Source organism: Paralichthys olivaceus, chromosome 16, assembly GCF_024713975.1.
Source record: "Paralichthys olivaceus isolate ysfri-2021 chromosome 16, ASM2471397v2, whole genome shotgun sequence".
In the NCBI taxonomy this organism is placed as follows: domain Eukaryota; kingdom Metazoa; phylum Chordata; class Actinopteri; order Pleuronectiformes; family Paralichthyidae; genus Paralichthys; species Paralichthys olivaceus.
This window is the reverse complement of record NC_091108.1, coordinates 13,992,992-14,012,180: the sequence shown is the minus strand read 5'-3', so window position 1 is coordinate 14,012,180 and position 19,189 is coordinate 13,992,992. Positions and strand designations below refer to the sequence as shown.

The 19,189-nt window shown below is 38.9% G+C and overlaps 1 protein-coding gene across 1 annotated transcript in view; it reads right to left on the bottom strand.

The window, feature by feature from the left end:
- Positions 1-19,189, bottom strand: part of clstn2a (calsyntenin 2a) — a 121,129-nt gene that overhangs the window by 1,134 nt on the left and 100,806 nt on the right. The window contains exons 10-16 of the mRNA XM_069511071.1: positions 10,112-10,274; positions 5,071-5,237; positions 4,629-4,777; positions 949-1,154; positions 611-778; positions 344-489; positions 78-198 (exon numbers count right to left, since the gene is read on the bottom strand). Of these exons, the coding sequence (XP_069367172.1) occupies positions 78-198; positions 344-489; positions 611-778; positions 949-1,154; positions 4,629-4,777; positions 5,071-5,237; positions 10,112-10,274 (1,120 nt within the window). The remainder of the gene's footprint in view (positions 1-77; positions 199-343; positions 490-610; positions 779-948; positions 1,155-4,628; positions 4,778-5,070; positions 5,238-10,111; positions 10,275-19,189) is intronic.

Here is a 19,189-nt window from a genome sequence, read left to right as displayed (position 1 = left end):
TCAAACATAAATACTGCCCTGTTGTTTAGCCGAGTCACAGAAAAGACAGTGGCACCTGCTTCAGTCACTTTACTTACCTGACAAGTGTGAGTTGAGCGTGTGTATCATGAGTGGGTGATGGACAGGCCTCATGTACGGAGGCTGGGCTGCCATATGATTGACATGTTCCACAGGCGCCGAGTGGTGGAGAACACTGACCTGCAGCGTCACGGAAAAACAGAGGGTGGGTGAATTTGGGCCATCGCGAAATATGAGTTAAAAAGAAAATGAATAAGAGAAACAAGAAAACATCGAATGGAGAAATAAACAGTGCACGAGGAAAAGGTAAGATCATCAATCCGACCTCCAAGTTGAACTCGTTGCTGGTGTAACGTCCGTTGAGTTCGGAGCAGGTGAGTCTGAACCGTCGCTCGGTCAGAGTGGCAGGTTGCCAGTTCCTGTAGCGCACCTGCCTCAGCGCCTGCTCATAGTGAGCCATGGAGTCCACACCTTGTCACACACAGGGGAACATGTTGTACTGACTGCTACACAAACTGCCATGTTGGTGTAACTCACAGAGTGAAAATGTGGTGCACACATGTACAGTAAAATGAGCGTGTAACTTTTCTACCATATATTGAAATTCCAGAGGTGGAGTTGGTGGCGTCCAGATGTTTTCCCACCAAAGCACTGTGATGAATCTCCAGACTCTCTCTCTCGGGGCTCAGTTCTTCTCCAATGACCAGGATGTCACAGTAGTCCAGGTTGTGCATCACCTCCATCACACCCAGCCTACGGACTGTGTGCAAATATGTGCAAAATGGATTTTATTGTGCCGTAAAAACTTTTCACGAAGAGTACATTTGTACATTAACAGCAATTTCAAAACCCATTAACTGGAACAATATAACATTTCTATTATGACATGAGAGCATCGTAACAAGCCGGTGCCGCAGCCTCTCCACTCACATCCACCGAGGCTGCCTCCCTTCATTACTGTGCTGGTGATGTGAAGCTCTTTGAAGGGAGCCACACCCAGCGGGCCCTGCAGGTCAGCGGCAGGCCTGACGAGTCGATTAGATCCTGTAATTGTGATTCTCGGTTCACTGGGCGGCAGCACCATAACCACTGCCTTGACGTCTGGGATGGAGAGACACGTGTCCTCCCCGAAACACCTGACACACAGAGACGAGAACAGAGGTCACTTCTTCACTTCTAATGTATTTGTCTTCATTTAGCTACATTTGTGTCGTGTTAAATTTGATGTGGTTGAGACACAAATATCCAACTCTGTTACTATTATGTGTCTTTCATCAGTTTGTTTATAAACCAGTTGTGGTTAATTTAGCTGAAGAATGTAAGATGTAAACCACATGTTTTGTATTTTCATACGAAGAAGGATTTTTCTCTCATATAGTGTTCATGTAATGCTAATTGGTTGTATAGGTGTTGAGATGTGATTCTTGTTTGAGAGCAAATCACAGTGCGCTTCCATCTTCTCTCCAATGGTATAAAAGAGAAGTCTGACTACTGCACAATATATGTTTTATACCATTCTACTACATGTTCTGTGTGTTTATCTTTCATGTTATTCATGTAATAAACTACTAAGTAACAACAAGCACAGACAGCATGTGTTGAAGCCCCTGAAGACTTTGTTTTAAATCTCTTGGATTAAATATATGATTAAATAAATGAATACATGAGCAACAACAACACAAAAAAAAGGTTGAAGTTTGTTTGGAGGTCTATTTAAGCTCACAGATTTCCTATCTCTCCCTTTGCTTGTCAGTGCCTCTGCTGCTCTGTATCACTGCCCCACCTGCTGGCTCCGACAGCATGGTTGAAGATATTTGTTCATCACTCTCCATTATATCTATCTGTCATATCTGGGGGTCAGAGATGTGGTCGGAGCCTCGGCGCCAAATTCTAACTGTGTTCTGCTGCTGTAATATACATTTCAACTGGCCACTACAGAGCAGTAAGAAGAGCAGGGATGAAAATAGAAACATCTCTCATGTGAAACAACCAAAACTCTCTCTAACTTCATCAATGCTCATATCAAGACGTCCGATGAGGACAAACACATTAATTTATTCATATGATGAAGGGGCTTTTTGGTTTCATTCACTCTGGTGAATAAACTGGTAAAATTAATGAGCCACAGTAGTTCTCACTTGAATATATTGTCCACAAACTGTCCAAACTTAGAAACAACTATGTATACATTATGGATTAATCTCTATAACTGAAAAAAGTGTTGTAAATGATTATAACTTCTGAGCATAAAGAATAGGTTTACATGCAACTATGACAATATTCACAATTTCATACAGGTATATTCTGTTTGGATATTACAAACAGAAGTTTGTCTCGAGCCATGTGGGATATGTTGATTCGGGTTGTTTTGTATTATATAAATAATCCAACAAGACCAGACTAATATCACATAACAGAGATTAAAAAAGGATCCACAATGTGTAATAGGACAACATATTATCTCCTTTTCCTCAGATTAAACAGACTGTATGTGCTGAGTGTAAAGGTGGATCGTCAGTCTTTATCTCCAGGGGCAGCTGTGAAGTGTTGTTCAGAGTTAGACTCCACCGCTGCCCCTTCAGCTCGTTTCACTTTATCGACCAGCGCACAACTAAGCTGATTTCACCTGCCTGTGTTTGTTGCTCTACAAAATGAACAGGCACTGGACGTGTGTGTGGGGGAGAGCAGACGTTAAACGTACACACTGTGAGACACGTGAATAAGCACACACACACACACAAAAATATATACACACACAAATGGAACACAACTTAACACAAACTTGTGTGAAGACAAACAATTACTTTTTAAATGTGAGAGGAAGCAGACACACACAAACACACAGATGTAATTGAGACTGTTACATTCAGTGTGATGCAGCTGAAAGCTTTGAGGAGTAACACCAAAGCTAAACTACTTATTACTTTCAATCAAATCATTTAGTAAAGCATTTAAGAAAGAAATGAATATATTACATGTCCATGATGTCCAATCAATTAACAGTTTAACAATTTAACAGTTTAACAATAAGTCATCATGGACAATAACTAAGCTCAAAGACACTGAGTACAAGTTCTCAAATATAATGGTTGAGTGGGATGAAACATTTCACAATTTCTCTCACTCCAGTGTTAAAGGTGCTGTGTTTACTATGTTGGTGCATGATTAACAGTATGTTTATATCTTGTCATAAAGAAGAAAATAACCACTCCTGCTGTACAATAAAGCATGGTATATGGTTAGATCATTTATTATTGCATTGCCATTAGATTTTCATATTTCCCGTAACTAGCATTAGAGAACCATTTAACCATTTGCTTTGTTGTTGTGTTGCACTGTTAAAAAAGCTCTATAAATAAAGTTATTATAGTCATTATTATCAATATCAACTACCAGGACACGACAAGACACAGATTCTTTCGGTTATTTTTCAAATGTAGATTCAAGAATTTACGCAGTTGTCAAGATATTTGATTTTAGAAAAAATAACAGAACAATCTGGCAAAACAACTACATCATCCTTGAGACCTGCAACCATTGGGAAAAATGGATCAAGTGGAATTAAATCAAATTAAGATTTGAATATATAAATAGACACACACATGAGAAAGAGAGATGGAGAAAGCAGACAAGGACTGGAGCAATATGGGGTGTTTCAATCAGCAGCACGTTGAATGTCCTTAATGGCCAGATGCTCTGTTTAGAGGTTTAATAGTTTTTACTCTAATGATCCATCCTCACTGGGAGTTCTGTGGCTTAAAGACAAACTCAGACACAACACACCCGACAGAGCTTTTCCTTTACTGCGCCAACCACCAATCCTCCAGCTGTTTGTACCTAATGTGATCATCCACCTCTCCTCTGTCACCAGGTTGGTTTATGTATATCACATTTCACACTTTAGTTGAAGGGACAGTTAAGAGAACCGGCACTTTATTCAACAACGTGAAAACTCATTCTTCGTCCTTCAGCAAGATGTGTGTTGTTTGGAATCAAAATTTAGAATTGGAAACTAGTACATTCACATCATTAGTAGTTTTCTCCATCTGTCACAGAAAGAAATAAAACAGATGGACCTTCATGACACATTAAATACGAAGCTGTTTGGTACATCAAATAAATCCCTGTACCTCACAACGGCCAACTGAATGCATGAAGCAAAGGTGATAATGAAATGTGTTGTTTGTTAAAGCACATACACCTTAGTTATTGTACAGCATGGTAATGAAAAACCAGAGAGACATAACTTGCACAGAATCAAGGTACATATACACAATCAGCGTACACACACACACTCTGCTTGTTCTGCTGGTTTATTGTAGTAGTTGAAAATACTACTGTATTTACTTGCTGTAAATACAATAGGGGCCTCACTAAGTGTCAACAAGTGACAACAAAGTCCAACAAAGTAGTAGTTGGTTGTGTTGGTGATTTCTCTCCTAGGTGAAGGGATTCATTTCTGAATCTGATATTAACATTGGAAAAACAGAAAATCTGTGATACTGAACACAACTGCTCGACTTTTAATTGGGCAGATGTGAACATGTGGATGTAGCTGGATTGGGTGTATTAGATGGTGCGTCATCCAAATATACAGTGTGTGTACTCACTGTACTGTGGTGGTGATGTGTAGCCGTCGGAGGCCTGCGGTGGGGAACTGGCGAGAGTTGATGTAGGAGACCTTGGTCATGGCTGTGTTGATGCTGTCCACATCCTCTCCTTCCACTACCAGCACAGACTGGGCAGGGTTGAAATGGAACTGGACACACACACACAAACACAATAAGCTATTGTGTTCATTCAACTCAACTTGATTTATGATATCTTGGTTTAATGAGGAAATGTTTGTTACAGAAAAGGATCTTAGCAAACGACAACAGTCTTGACAGCTTCAACGTGACAGAAGGTGGCACATGAATCCTGAAGCGAATACGCTGTCTTCTTCAACAGTGCCAATAGGATGGTAGGAAGTTACAATACAACCAATCTGAGACTGAAAGTGTGTGTGTGTGTGTCTATATTGGTAACCCAGTCTCCTTTTTTTCAACAAACCTTTATGTCCTTAGCCAGGCTCTCGAGGGAGTTGATATCAAGTCCTTCTTTACACGCCTGCAAACACGAGATAACCTTCTGGGTTTCAATCCGGCCTGGTCGGATCGTCAGACCTGACAGGCTGCCATGGAAATACTGAGTGAACCTGGGGGTGGCTACCTCTCCACCTAAGGTTGGGGAGGAGAGGAGAGGAGCGAGGACAGGAAGATGTGGAAAGCAGGAGAGGAGAATTAAAAAGTGGGGTGGCAAAGGACAATTGGATAGAAACAGATTGAGTATAAGAGAGAATATTATGTATAATGTGTGTCGCTACAGTTTGCTGGATATGACATCTGTGAATCTGAAACCAATGTAAACCAAGTTAAAAATACTCTTATTCACCTCAATAATATAAAGACAGATATTACTTTTTTCACTTAACATAGTTTAGGTTTTGAATATAAAACTGTTTACTACAGGTTAAGGAAATAAGCATGTCGGTGGTTAAACTTTTTAAAACACACGCACAAAACTCACTGCAATTTTTGTGATGTGAAATGAGACACTAGTGCTGCAGGCTAACATTAGCGGACAGTGCCAAGTTGAACCCTCCATGGACGATGAACATTAAGTGAGGCATCAATAACTTTATCAGTCTTTGGATAATTAATGAATTAGGTTGATTGTGTTATTGGTGGAGATAACTGTTTTTTTCTTTGTCCTGATGTAAGCTTTAACTAACACTCAGCCACTGCCTGCAGCCAATATTTAGTTCACTAAAACAACATGTGAGATTGTTTTATGTCTGAAATAAAATGAAACAAATAGATTGTGAATTACTTGGTATTTTAAGGGGGAATTTTACAATATGTGCTGTGCAGGCACTGCAATAGCAATGACAACAACAGCATAACAGAACACTCCTACAGAAAAAGGTATAACTGCATAATATTGTTAGACAAAACAATCGACAAAAATCTACCTTAGAATAGGTGCCATGACAGGAACATTAGTTAATCTGCAATACTAAAGTCAAATCTATACTAAACACTTCCAACACTTAGCTCAACAGTAGATATTCTGACACTTGTCAGGGTTTACAACTGACATGAAATGGATCCTTTTTTACTAAATTAACGGAACCTCCGCTGAGGGTCAATACATTTCCACAGTCTCTAAATCTGTGAAGATTCACAGCACTGCAGTCCATGGTGTCAGCTCCATCACAGATTCAGTCAAACCCTGACGTCTTCCTATGAGTCTTCATTTTACTTCCAAACATCAGGTTTCGCTCGGGGACAGGTCAGCTCTACTCTGTGGTGCAATTTCACCACTTCTGATGAAGTGTGTCATTTCCATCAAATCATAAAGGTCTGAGCCCACTTAACACAAATTACTTCCAGTGCGAGTCTTTTCAATGTAGGTCAGCTATGGCTTAAATATTTTTGACAAATTCTAGTGAGGGGTGGCATTCAGATCAAGTCTCCTTATGGAAATGCAAATGACATCAGAACTGACAGTACCTCAGCCAATATTTATATTCTAAACTGTGTTGTATATATATGAATGCGCCATTTAATACAGTATATATATAGATATGTCTCACAGTGGCATAATGTTAGTGTGAAACTGTTTGATTTTTAAACACACGTTCTTTTCACAACAACGGGTATTTCTTATTGTGATTTTTTGGTTATATGAAATATTCGATTCTGAAACGAATCATAAGAATATTATTATTAATAATATTAATAATGTTTTAATTGTTTCTCAAAAGACAACTTGTTAACCTCCTGCATACAAAGACCAGTGTTATAAAATGACAGACAGACAGTTAACAGACGTGATGCTCTCCTGGTATAGAACAACTCTGCACAGAGAGGCCTGGGGGAACAATAGATAATGACAGATGTTATTATGAGCAGATACCAGTGTGCCTGAAAGTGTTTAAACTCTCTCAGCTCTTTCAATGTGAATCACACAAGGACGTATAGATGTATAGAGAAAGCAGGAGACGTAACGTGTATTATAAACAACCCATTTTCATACTGTGTTTATCTTAAAGTGGGTGGAGGCTAGCAACAGTGGTGAATGAGAGCATAACGTTGGGATGTAGTCCCTCTAGATGTACAACATATGCTATGCATTAACCTTTAAAACATATGAAGCTGGCATACCGATGTGATGTTTAATATATTGTTGAATTGGAGGGTAGTTAATGTAAATCAGGTTGTTTCTTCATATTTAAAGCTGCAATAAAGTAACATGAAGGGACTTGCACGTGCAAAGTTGCTTCACCAACAAAGCTGCGTGACAAGAAAAACCTTTTAATCTGCTACACAAGATCAAATGGTCATCGCAAAGCCCTGATACTTTTTTAATATTGTCTGTGAAGTGTAATTCACAGACAATATTTGACTTCCAGATCACAACCAGAGGATATTATCAACCACACTGGTGAGTGTTGTCAGTAATCAAATACTAAAATGCTGAGGTTGCATTTTAGTGTAGCACTTCAATATAGGACTACATTATATACCAATAACAGAGCTGTGGTAGCAACCCTGCAAGAACAGTTTTATGTCCACATTGGTTGCAAGGACATTTTCTGTAGCGTGGGCTTTTATTGGAGATAAAACAAAGGGTGGTGTGGACGTGGTTATCATACCCAATCGCATGACAAACAACAAACAAAGAAAAATGGTTTGCTATCTTTTAATAACCAAAACCAAAGTGACTTGAAAATGACTTGAAGAAAGTGTATTAGAACTGGGGCTAAATGTAAGATATATGAGATATATTATGTGTCTACTCAAAAAAATAAGACCTCATAAAAATCACATTATTGTTCTTTAACATTGTGAGAGGACTTTTCCAAACTTTTTACCATGATTTCTTAGAGAATAATTAATGGATCTTGATGAAAAAATAAAAGTTATGTTCAGGAGACAAATATTTATGAGATACTTATGTATAAATACATTTTCACACAAACATCTTTTTTTTTTATCTGTGTCCTTTAAACGTTTCTTATAAAATATTTAGGATTTAAATCTCTCAGAAAAAGGCCCAAAGACTCCAGTTTGTGCTCAGACCATTGGATCCTGTTTACGCATGTTTTCCTTCTTAACTATCAGACACTGTGGCAATAATAACGGCTGCCTTTCCTGAAGCTATTCAGTTTCTTGGCCCCTTTATTGTTCATGGCTTGTTCACTGGTGTGACTTTTAACACTTACTAGAAACAGAGACTTAATTACTATAGAGTTATAATGAGAAAAGCTCTAATGGATCACCATCAATTTAACCAACAAATAATGTTTATACTTATGGTTGTTTAGTGATGTATTCAATGGGTCCGTCTATTCTTGTATCGCTGTTTGCTGGACTAAAAACCGTCGACATCATCTGCAAATTGAAGTTCCTGATGATGCATTCATTTCGTACACGTACAATCACCCCACACTCTTTTTGAAGCCTCCTCTGCGCCTCCTCTTCTTTGGTTAAACATGTATACTCTGTTGGGTTCTTTTGAAAGTTCACACCCACCTTTCTGCTACAAACGAAATGAGAAAGCAAACACAATTTCCCCCGTTCAAACACATCAGCAGCTTACCCCTACAGAAAACCGCTGAGAGAAGCCAACAACAAACAACCGAACCATTTTCATGTTAACCTTGTATGGCGAGCACATGCGCCTTCCTCTTGCTTTCAGGGCAGTGAAAGTACAGTCTGAATGCCTTTCGTTCCACATGTCTCATCATTATGTTGTTGATTGTAGAGAAAAGGGGATGGAGAAATGAGAGACTGAAAGGCAATCTTGCTCGCTAATGGCCTGCAAAGTTATCAGTTGCGGCTTAGTGAAGCTTAGAGCGGCTTCATTGGGATGTAATAGCTGGCAAAGTTGTCCTCCATTCACTCTGGCTAATCCTTCCTTCAGGGCTTTCTCTCTCGATCAGATATTCATAGAAGAGGCAGAAAGAGAGGGTCGGATGAAGCAAGAAAGAAAGTGATGACGACAAAAAGAGAATTGCAATCAGGCACTGGATGAAAAGAAATTTCAAAACAGCAACCAAAATAACAGCAGTATTGAGGCTTTTTGATGATGCTGGCGAGCGTTAGAAGCATTATTTACGCAAGCCGCACAACACTTTTCTGTAATTATTCAACTCGTAAACATGGCAGCAGGGTAGCGCGTATTCATTCCAATGTGATCACCTCTCGCTCTCGTTCCCTGCCGCTGGAGCTGACACAGAATTTCCAGTTTGATACCCACTCAGCTCAAGGCTCTCCATTTCAAAGAGGAAGCAGCACTAGGAGCCCTTGGGTGTAAATGTTAATCTCTTTATTTATCTTCACAGTGAGTCTCCTGGTTTCTTCCTTTCTGTTTGTGCTTCAAATTTGATTTGGAAAAAAAACGTGTGTCATTGTTGATGAATTCTCTGTGTTTACCACATATCACCATCACGTTGAGCTGTTCCTCTTGGAATATTGCAACAGCAGGTTTTTCACCTTGGATAAGTGGAACAAAATGGACATATGGGCGGATGGATACATGGTCGGTTAATTTATAGTGACATTTAACATGGCCATCCCCGGGCCAGAGTGACACCTCCAGAAGAGGTTACCTTATGATATTCAGGAGCAGAATGCTGTTTTTATGCATAGGGAAAAATTATCTGTTGATATATGGTATAAACAAAAACACTGAAGCAGTTGTAACTGTCAATGTGCAGTCATAACCCAATTATATAAGAGAAAAAAAACTGTGGTTTTAAATTAAGTGATAAAAATGTACTGATGTGGCTCCTTTTGTTGAAAATAGACCCATAGGAACTGAATTCCTAATTTTATGTGCAGGAAATAAATAAGCGCCATAACCTGGAGCTGAAAAGGCTGCTGCACGTAAAACTGTAAGATTATAGCAGAGCTGTAAACAATCCGACAACATAATGTTAGAGCACTTGCATCCAAGCCTAGTCTGATTTCAGCTTCCTTTATATCTTGAACACTTTTCTGCATTGCGCTGAAGCTACAATATTTATAAACAGACACACACTGACCTTGCCAGCAGGCACCCACAGTCAGCTGTGTATCAATCTTTGAGGCGTGGATCGGCCAGTCATCCGTCACCAAGTAGGGTTCGTAGGTCACACCATCCACAAATAGTGTCACCGCAGGAAATTCCACGTTGATCACGTAATAATGCCATTCTTTGTCACATATCTGTAAAAGGGAGAGAAATGTTATCATGTTATGATACAGCACTTTCCGCTATGTGACCACTTATAATGCAGTGAAATAAGAAAATATTCCTGGTTTGCACTTACACAAACACAGGACGTCCTTAGAAATACATTACTTTCAAACTAAATTCCATATTCAGGGTCATATTTAGGTTAGGAGCCGTTTCCCGTGGACGGTTATATTTATAGAGCTGCTGTAATGAAGATGGTGATATTTTCTCATGCAGCCGAAACCAAAGGCGCATCTTCGAATGTTCCCCGACTTCCTACCTTCAATTAAATAGATGCACCGAATTCTTCTCCTCATCCTGGATCATTTGCTCCCTTTCGAAAGATGACTAACGAGGTTTCCATCTAATGAGCTGTTCATTAAAGCCACGAAATGATTCACTAACACTGCTGCAGACGACCTGTGAGTCACACCATTTTTTATCAACCATCACAAAACACCCTGATTATGTGGAGAATGTCTACATACACACACACACACACGTAGACTTAAGACAACATAAACTTGACATTAATTGCTCGAAAATTTACTCAGACCTCAAACCTAACTATACATAACCCTTATCTTAACCTTGACCGAAACCTAACCTCACCTACAGTACACACACAAACACACACTGCCCCTTCCAGAGCGACAGTGATAATGTCAAAGCCTCACCTACATGGCTTTAGGGCTTCAACTCAATTATTTTCATTCTAAATTACACCACTGATTATAATTTGTTGCTTTATCTTTAAAATGTCAAAAAAAATAGTTTTCCAGAGCACAAGATGAGATACTGACTGATCCAGACCTCAGATATTCAGTTCATTATCATATAATGACAAAAGTACATTTGAGAAGCTGGAGCCAGTGAAGTATTTTACATTCTTACATGAAAAATGACAAATTAGCTGTCAATTAATTGATTTACTGTTTCAGCTCGACAAAGCTTTTGCTCTCAATCCGTTAACTGCAGTGAGGAATCACTGAGCAATAGTTTAAGATGTGAATAAAACCCTGCTCAGTCCAGTGGCTGTTGAAAATGCAGGTTCAAAACACAACTGGTAAATTTAAACTGCCTGCAGATGTAAATGTGAATTAAAATGTGTTTGTCCATATGTGTTATGCTGCGTTCACATTATTTAGAATGGAATGAAGAGATGGGAAAGATTCTGACAAAGGCGTTCACAGGCATATCTGGGTCTGAATCTCAGAGACTACAGCCCTTTTCAAAAAAATTTAACAAACAAACAAACAAACAAACCTTCATTTATGATTGAAGCTACAATATGTAAGCTATCATAAATAAGACTAATCCCAACAGGAGAGATAAACCATCAATGTTAACAGACACAGTACAGGCAGAGGAAGAGAGCTTGAATAGGCAACAGCACAACAGAGGTTTTGGAAGATAAAAGTTATCAGAGCACAGAATCCACTGATTACACTGCAGGAAGTAATACATGGCAATTGTAAATCTAGAAAGGGTAAATGACATAAAAGACTGCACAGGGCCCAGTAATGACATTAGGAACAGTCCAAATCTGAATCACACAAAGATGAAAACGCCTAAACTGCGCATGTGTTACTTTTAAAGTGATATTTTCAGGAAGATAAATACAGTTTTGAAGTGTTTACGGCCTGGTGAAGTCTTAAAAGATTTATAAATCTCCCTGTAATTTTTTCTCTTATTATGACCATGGCATCAGTCTGTTGTGAAGGATTAAGACGAATTAACAGCAAACTTTTTGCAGAGACTAGGATCTGCTAATTTAAGAAAAACAGCAGGAAAATATTCAACATTCTTTCTTTTCCAAGCTTCAGTATCCTTACACACACACACAGGTTATTCGTGCTGAGAAATTAACTAATAGGGTTGACACTTGACACCTACAACCAGGAATCTCCAGGGATGTTTGATGTAAAGCGTAGACTCTAACTGTTTGAGTCTGAGAAGACAGACATTCCCCCAGGTTTTCCCGGCCCCCCTTTCCACACAGCGTCTGATCTTTATAGTTAGTGCGCTGTCTTTAGACCTTATTTTCTATATGACCAAGAGCAGATCTGAACTTTACGATTCAATGCCTGATAATAAAAAACAAAAATGAAACAAACTATATCCCAGGATGCATTGCGAGTGTTATTAATAATGACAGTTGTTTTTTTCTTTCCATCAGCTTTGTCAGGATTTGTATGTGCACTCGGCCAGACAGGCAGAATGAATTGCCACTTTCATTTAGCTGCTGGCTGACTGCCTGTGGAGTAAAAGTTATATGTCTGTACAATTATTTACACTGTTTGTGTTTGTGACCGTCCCCACTTACACTGCACTTAACATTCCCGTTGATTATGTAGAGTTTATAAAAGCATGGCCAGATAATAGTTCAACAGCTGCACAAGACATTAAAGTTTGAATTAAATAAAACACAATTTATGGAACAATTAATGACGAATTATAACATTAGTGTGACATCGAGTAGTTTCTATTCATCTTTCTAATTTAGCTGCCAAGGTCTCTCTTGCTCTTCCGTCCTCACTGTCCTCATCTTACCTCATATACCTCCACTTTGACTCCTCTTCTCTAACTCCTTACCAATGGAAAATATTAAACTGTGCAGATTTATTCATTATAGTTTCATAAATCTAATATTCCTGACCACTCCCTGTCAAAACACAATATCAGTTTCCACTCCCAGTGCTAGGGTCTTTTTGGGACTAGATCAAAAGAGTTTGCACATTCGCATCTATCAGAAAATCTCTTTTAACTTTATTTTTCAGTGTCCTCTGAGCTTAAACAGACACTGAAAAAACATAATTACAAGAGACATGTGATCTTTTTGAACTAGTGGGACTTTGACATTTGTTTCACCTCTGTTGATTAAGCTTGATATTTTGCTGCTACCTTTTAGGGAACAATGTCACTGCCAAAGGTTTAAAAAGCCAAATGATAACGTTTGCATGCTAAAATTCTCTTACCATGTTAATCATCTTAGTTTAGTGTGTTAGAAAGCTAACATTGGCACTTAACACAAAGTAGAGATAAACTGGCAGGTATTTGGTGATAGATAAAATATAATAATGGAAATGTTGACCTGTTGGTGGCGCTAGATAAAAGAGATAACCATCCTGAGGGGGACATGACTGTACTGTACTAAAGAGAGACCAACACTGCGGCTCAGTTTGCGTCCCCTCGTACTTACACTTGTTACTTTCACTGTCAAAACATTGCATGTGAACACTGAACCCGTGGGACATACTTGTACTTCCTAGATTTTATTTGAGTTTTAATTTCCTAATTTCGGTATTTATTGGAAATATCATCATGCAATAGCAGTGTTTGATTGCTGACAGTAAAGCAGCAGAAATAGGCCCATCTATCTTGTGAAAATCTGTAAAGGCATATTTATGAAAGGCTATTACATTTTGTAAATGGGTTTGAAAGAAGGGAGATTTCAAAATTCCACTGGACTTTACTATAAAGTCTGAAATCTAAATTAAAGTTGTCGTCTTAAAGATAACCCTTGTAAAAAATTTTTGACAATGTCTCTTCAGTATTAGACCAAATACTAACTAGGAGAAAGTAGTCCCAGTTCTTTTATTTTGATTAAATTATATGAATCAGGCAAAGAAAACAGGCATATTGTGCACCTTGCTTTGGAGAAAACCAATCCCAACATGACCCCATATTCACAGATACCACAGGGGCATTTTAGATCTGCTGACAGGAACAGAATTTTTTGCTGGCTGCAGAAAAGCCCTTTAACAGGGTCATGTTCATGTTGATGCTTTAGAGGTTCAGGATGGAAGGAGATTGCTTTAGATGGATTCAAACCATCAGCATCTGACAGGTATATGTCTGTATTAGGATTTTGATGATGTGAAGGGTTTAATGATTTGTAATTATGATGCATGGATTTGCTTTTGATGCTGACAATTTTCTTTTGCTGTTTTTCCTCATGATGGCTCACTTTAATTTTCAGAAAATGTGAAGCTCCGTCTTTGAGCTCCAAGTGTTCTCATCTGTCTTCTGCGATTCCCGACCTCCACCTCTCTGCAGCATCCCAACATCCACCCATCCCTGCTTTCTCTTTTCATCTAATTTGTTACTATTTGCATTCCTGGCGGCTCTTCTTTATTCAGCCACTGTTGTGCCACTGCATTATTGATGCCAGACTATTATTTGTCAAGTGTGTAGTGTAGTGTAGTGGTAGGGAATGACAAGGATATAGTGAAAGTAACAGGAATATAAGAGGATAAGAAAACACCAAGAGAAGGAGCTTTGCTTACATGTCAACAGTTGCTCTACTATAAAAAAAAACATCTTGTCACACAAAACCAGCTTAACTGCATGAGCAATGTGCCTTGCAGACAAATAAATACTCAAAAGTACATGAAGAAATGTTGAGTTTTGAACTACTAAATATTCACTAAAGTCTACTAAACGTTTTCATGAAAAAAGATGTGAGGCCTTAATTTAAATAAGATCAATGCAAAACACGTCTACCATCTCAAGTCAAATGTCATCTTTGAGACTGTTTTGCTGCAGGATTTTAGAAATCTTTGTGTCTATGTATCTGTCGGTAATGAATATAATATTTGTAAATTATCGAAAGACCTTAGAGTACATAAAAAGATTATTTTCTCCTCAAAGTAAAGGCAGGAATTAGATAGAGAGGAGATTAGACAATCAAAGAGAGAGAAAGATGAATACATAAATACAACCAAGCTGTCAATACATTAGCATGCTGACTGAATACCTATATTCACTCAGCATGTCTGCTGAGTGCTCTTTGACAGGCAGATAGTAGCACTAACTACCACCTCTGTGTGTGCGCACACACACACACACACAGCAAATACATTTACATTAGTGAGCTCTATGTGGAGGTAACACAGGATGCGCCTTAAGCAGAGAAACTACAGCTGAGCTCTCAAATGAGGTCATTTGAAAAACAGAATGTTTGTGCTGAAGGCCACGCTCAGCATCTGCTCTTTGACTTTTTTCTGTTCTGCTCTAAGACTCTAAGACCCTCATCATTAACAGCTAACTAGTGTTCTTTTATACGACAGCATGTTACATTCTAGTCTTGTCGTTCAACGGGATGACTTGCAAAATTATTCACAGCAAATAATATTGAGAGTGAAAAGTGAATAAAAACAGGCAGCAGTGCCAGAGAACACTGTGCCAACAGAAAGAAATGAGGGATTTGTGTGAGTCTTTCAAACAAAAAAAAGCACATCACTTCAAGAAGGCTTTTTTGAAAGTTCCCATCAGACTATAAAGAGATAAATTAAAATTGTTTCACTTATGTACAAACACAAACCTCTTGTGCTGCAGACGCTTCTCGCTTTAACCTTTCAACACATACTCTGATATGCACACTGCAACGCTGCTAACTGCATTGAGCGCTGATGTATGAAATGCAAATAAGTTTAAATTGAAGTGAAGCATTTATCAGTTAGTCTCTTGTGTTTGAGCTGGAACTAAATCACTCTTTGAATAGGCACTTCAATTACTCCTGGTATCTACAACGAACAAGCAGAGGCAATATCACACACACACAACACACACACACGCAATACATCCAATTAATCTCCTGAGGAACAAAGGGAGGCTTCTAATCAACACAGGACAGAGAACAAGCAGTGGCACAACAAGCATGGTAATAGCAGACAGATAAGGTAGATAATTGTAAAGATGCTGTAAAGATAAGAAGCGAGGGTGAATTCTGTGCTCTCTCAAAATGGAGTCCCTATAATCAAACATAAATGATAACAGCAGGGGGCTGCAGCGGTTGTTTCCAGAGGTGTAATTGGTTAAATTGGAAAATTTACATTTTTTCCCACCCTATCTTTAAGGAGGCTGGTGTGAGTAAATAACACCACATTTGTAAGGGTTGAGATCACATGCACTCTTTATCTTACTAAAGATTGTGAGCAGATCCAGCAACTTAAAAACAGGATGTTAGCGGCACCTTTAGAGCGTCAATCAGTCCATACTCCCTGGCAAACTACAGCACTGGTGGCTACAGTTTGGCCTGCTAACCCGACTGATGTGCTACTCCATAGAACTGACAGTACCCTGGGAGGATGCTGTTGATGAAGTGGATGACAGGATGCGGAGATGGCATCTGAGGCAGAACAACAAGGCTGGAGAGCAATAGTCCGCCCAGTGGAGTTTGGCTGCAGGGGCTTTATTGCAACATCCACCATCAGGTTGCTCAAAGAGCTAGAAATCCATGGACACGCCCTCCAGACCATAAAAGAACCATTAAGGACTGCAGAGTGCTGCAGCCGATGGCTATGGATCGCAAGGAAAGACCCAGACTGAGCCCCAGGTTTGATCAGTCTGTGGTGAGCCTGCCTTAGAAGAGGGTGTCTTGTGATTAAAAGGGTGAAACACCCGCTGGCACAAAGGTACACACAACTGATATGTCCCGAACATCTGCTGGTGGTTGGCAATTTATCATCAAGCTAGTGCTGAAGCCCTTCAGACATACAAGGGATATTCACAATCTTGTCCCATGTTTTAAAATAAGCTGGGCAAACATTGAAAGCAAATGAAACTTGGTGCAAAAACTACTTGGAATTCATCTTTTTGGTTTGTTTTTCCTCCTCCTATTCCCTCTGCTTTATGAAAATGCTGGACACATCCTTACCTTCTCAGGCTCACAGGGCTTTAAAAGCATGGATCTAGATTTGCATAGGACTTGTGTGACTTTGAGTGAATATCTTTTGGACAGCTGGATTGTACTGATAGGCTTTCTCAACTCAGGGAGAGTGAACAATGTGTGTTAAGAGGAGTGATCCATCCTCTAGTCCATTACCAAGGCTGATAAAGAGCTAGGGTGGAAAAAAGCTGTGCTGTGTGTGTTATTGCATGGTTGTGTTCACGTATATACACGATGGCTCCTGTCAGATGTGACATTCCTGAGTGTTCGATCGACAAGGAAAAAAGAAGCCTCTCTCCATTGCTTTCCTTTTGCTACACTCCTTTCATTCCCCTCTGCCCACGACCCTCTCGGGGTGAGAATTGCAAAATCAATAGAGCTAAATGGAGTTGCCTCGGAAGCATCTAAGTGCTTGAGGAACAAGGACAGTAAGAAGCAGCTGTAACACCCCATACTTACCTCTTCACCTTCCTCCTTCTACACACCAAACCCTTTTCTCTCTACTACTCTACTGAGCTTGTGCTCATTGCTATCACATGTATCACAAGTGTCAATGTGTCATTTTGATGATATAAAATATATTGTATAGCATAAGCAATGACAGGTTGTAAAACACGAAAGTAGTTTTTAAAAATGTTAACGTGGAAACATGGTCTATCATGTTGTCATGGTTATTGTCTGTGTGTGGTTTTGCACGGCGGCACTCTGCCATCAGAGGCGTGGTGTGTTAGAGACTCATCTGTTTCTCCATTCTGGCGCTCCCTTTTCAATGTGACCACCCCCACTGTCAGGTTAAAGGCAGAACAACAACAGTGCTGTTTCTGTGTAGAACAGGCAGTTTAAGAGAAGCTTCACTGTGCATTTGCATCATGTGACATTTTTGTGCTGACAATATTTTTTTTAATCCAATTTATATGAATTCATAATATATGGATATATACTTGAAATTACTGTTTTTCATTCTCTTTACTTTTATGAGGAAATTAAATCAAACAAAATGAAAAATGGGGTAAAAACACAGGCCAAGATGCATAAAATCTGACTTGAACTTTTTCACAGCCGACTGAAATCAGTTTGCAGTACAGGACATGTGTTTGCAGTACAGTCTGAGTATCTTAGTGTGACATGTATGTGAAACGTACTCCATTTTCAGTGCCCTTTATAAATAAAATCACACTTTATATAAGCTAAAACTAAAGTGTTTAGTTACTACACCAGTAATTTATCTCAAATGGCTGCTCACCATCATGTGGAAAAGTGAATGAAGGAGCCATTTGGCAGCCATTGACTTGTCATAACTTGAAAAGTACAGGTGAAACATTTATAGAGGCTGATATAATACCAAAGTGTTAAGTTATTCTTCTGGAGAAAAATACTGCAAGTTCAGCAATGGAAAGCAACTTTTGTTGTGCCTTTTTAAACCTTATTAACCATTGAATTGTTTCTTGTCCTTTTGTAAATAGAAGATGGTAATGATTTTTCAAGAAATTTCAATGTATCTATAAATTAACTAGAAAACATTACCATATTAATGGTTTATTTATGTAAGATAAAATAATCATTTAAAAAATGCATTTTCACATTTCTCTTCACCTCCCAGTTTTTTTGAATCTGCAGCTGTTTTCAAAGACACAGTGCTCACTTCTCTTTGACACAAACACCTTGTGCTGCTTCAGGGCACACATCAGGTTTTGATGTCAGTTCTTTGGATTTAGAGAACAATGGTTTCTTTTTAGATCCACCATTTGTACAGAGTCTAAAAAACACAGAGGCTTTATCAAATGTAAAATAGGTAGAGACACCAGATTGTCTTTTAGTTTTTTGTAGCCTCTAGACAATAATACAATCCAGCTGCATCTCATCTATAACTCCATATACAAAATCATCAAAGCAGTTTCAGTGCTTTTCTAGCTGCATATAAGTGCATGATGTCATTTCTCTTGTTATCGTACAGTATTTTATTTTCATTTATATTAAATCAAAGTCTCTACACAAGTGATTTGTACTAGTGAGTAACTCAACAAATTCTCTTTGGCTGCACTGCATGCTTCCTCTGTGGTCCTGCACAAGATCCAACTCAAGGAGCAAATGGGATCCCTGCTATCTATGCACTGTAAATATGTGTGGGAGAGAATTAATGAGGGAGAGCGAGAAAGACAATGAGAGAACGACAGGGAGCGAGACTGAAACCCAGGAGAGTCTGGAGGTTGTTTGCTGAGAAAACTCAACCTC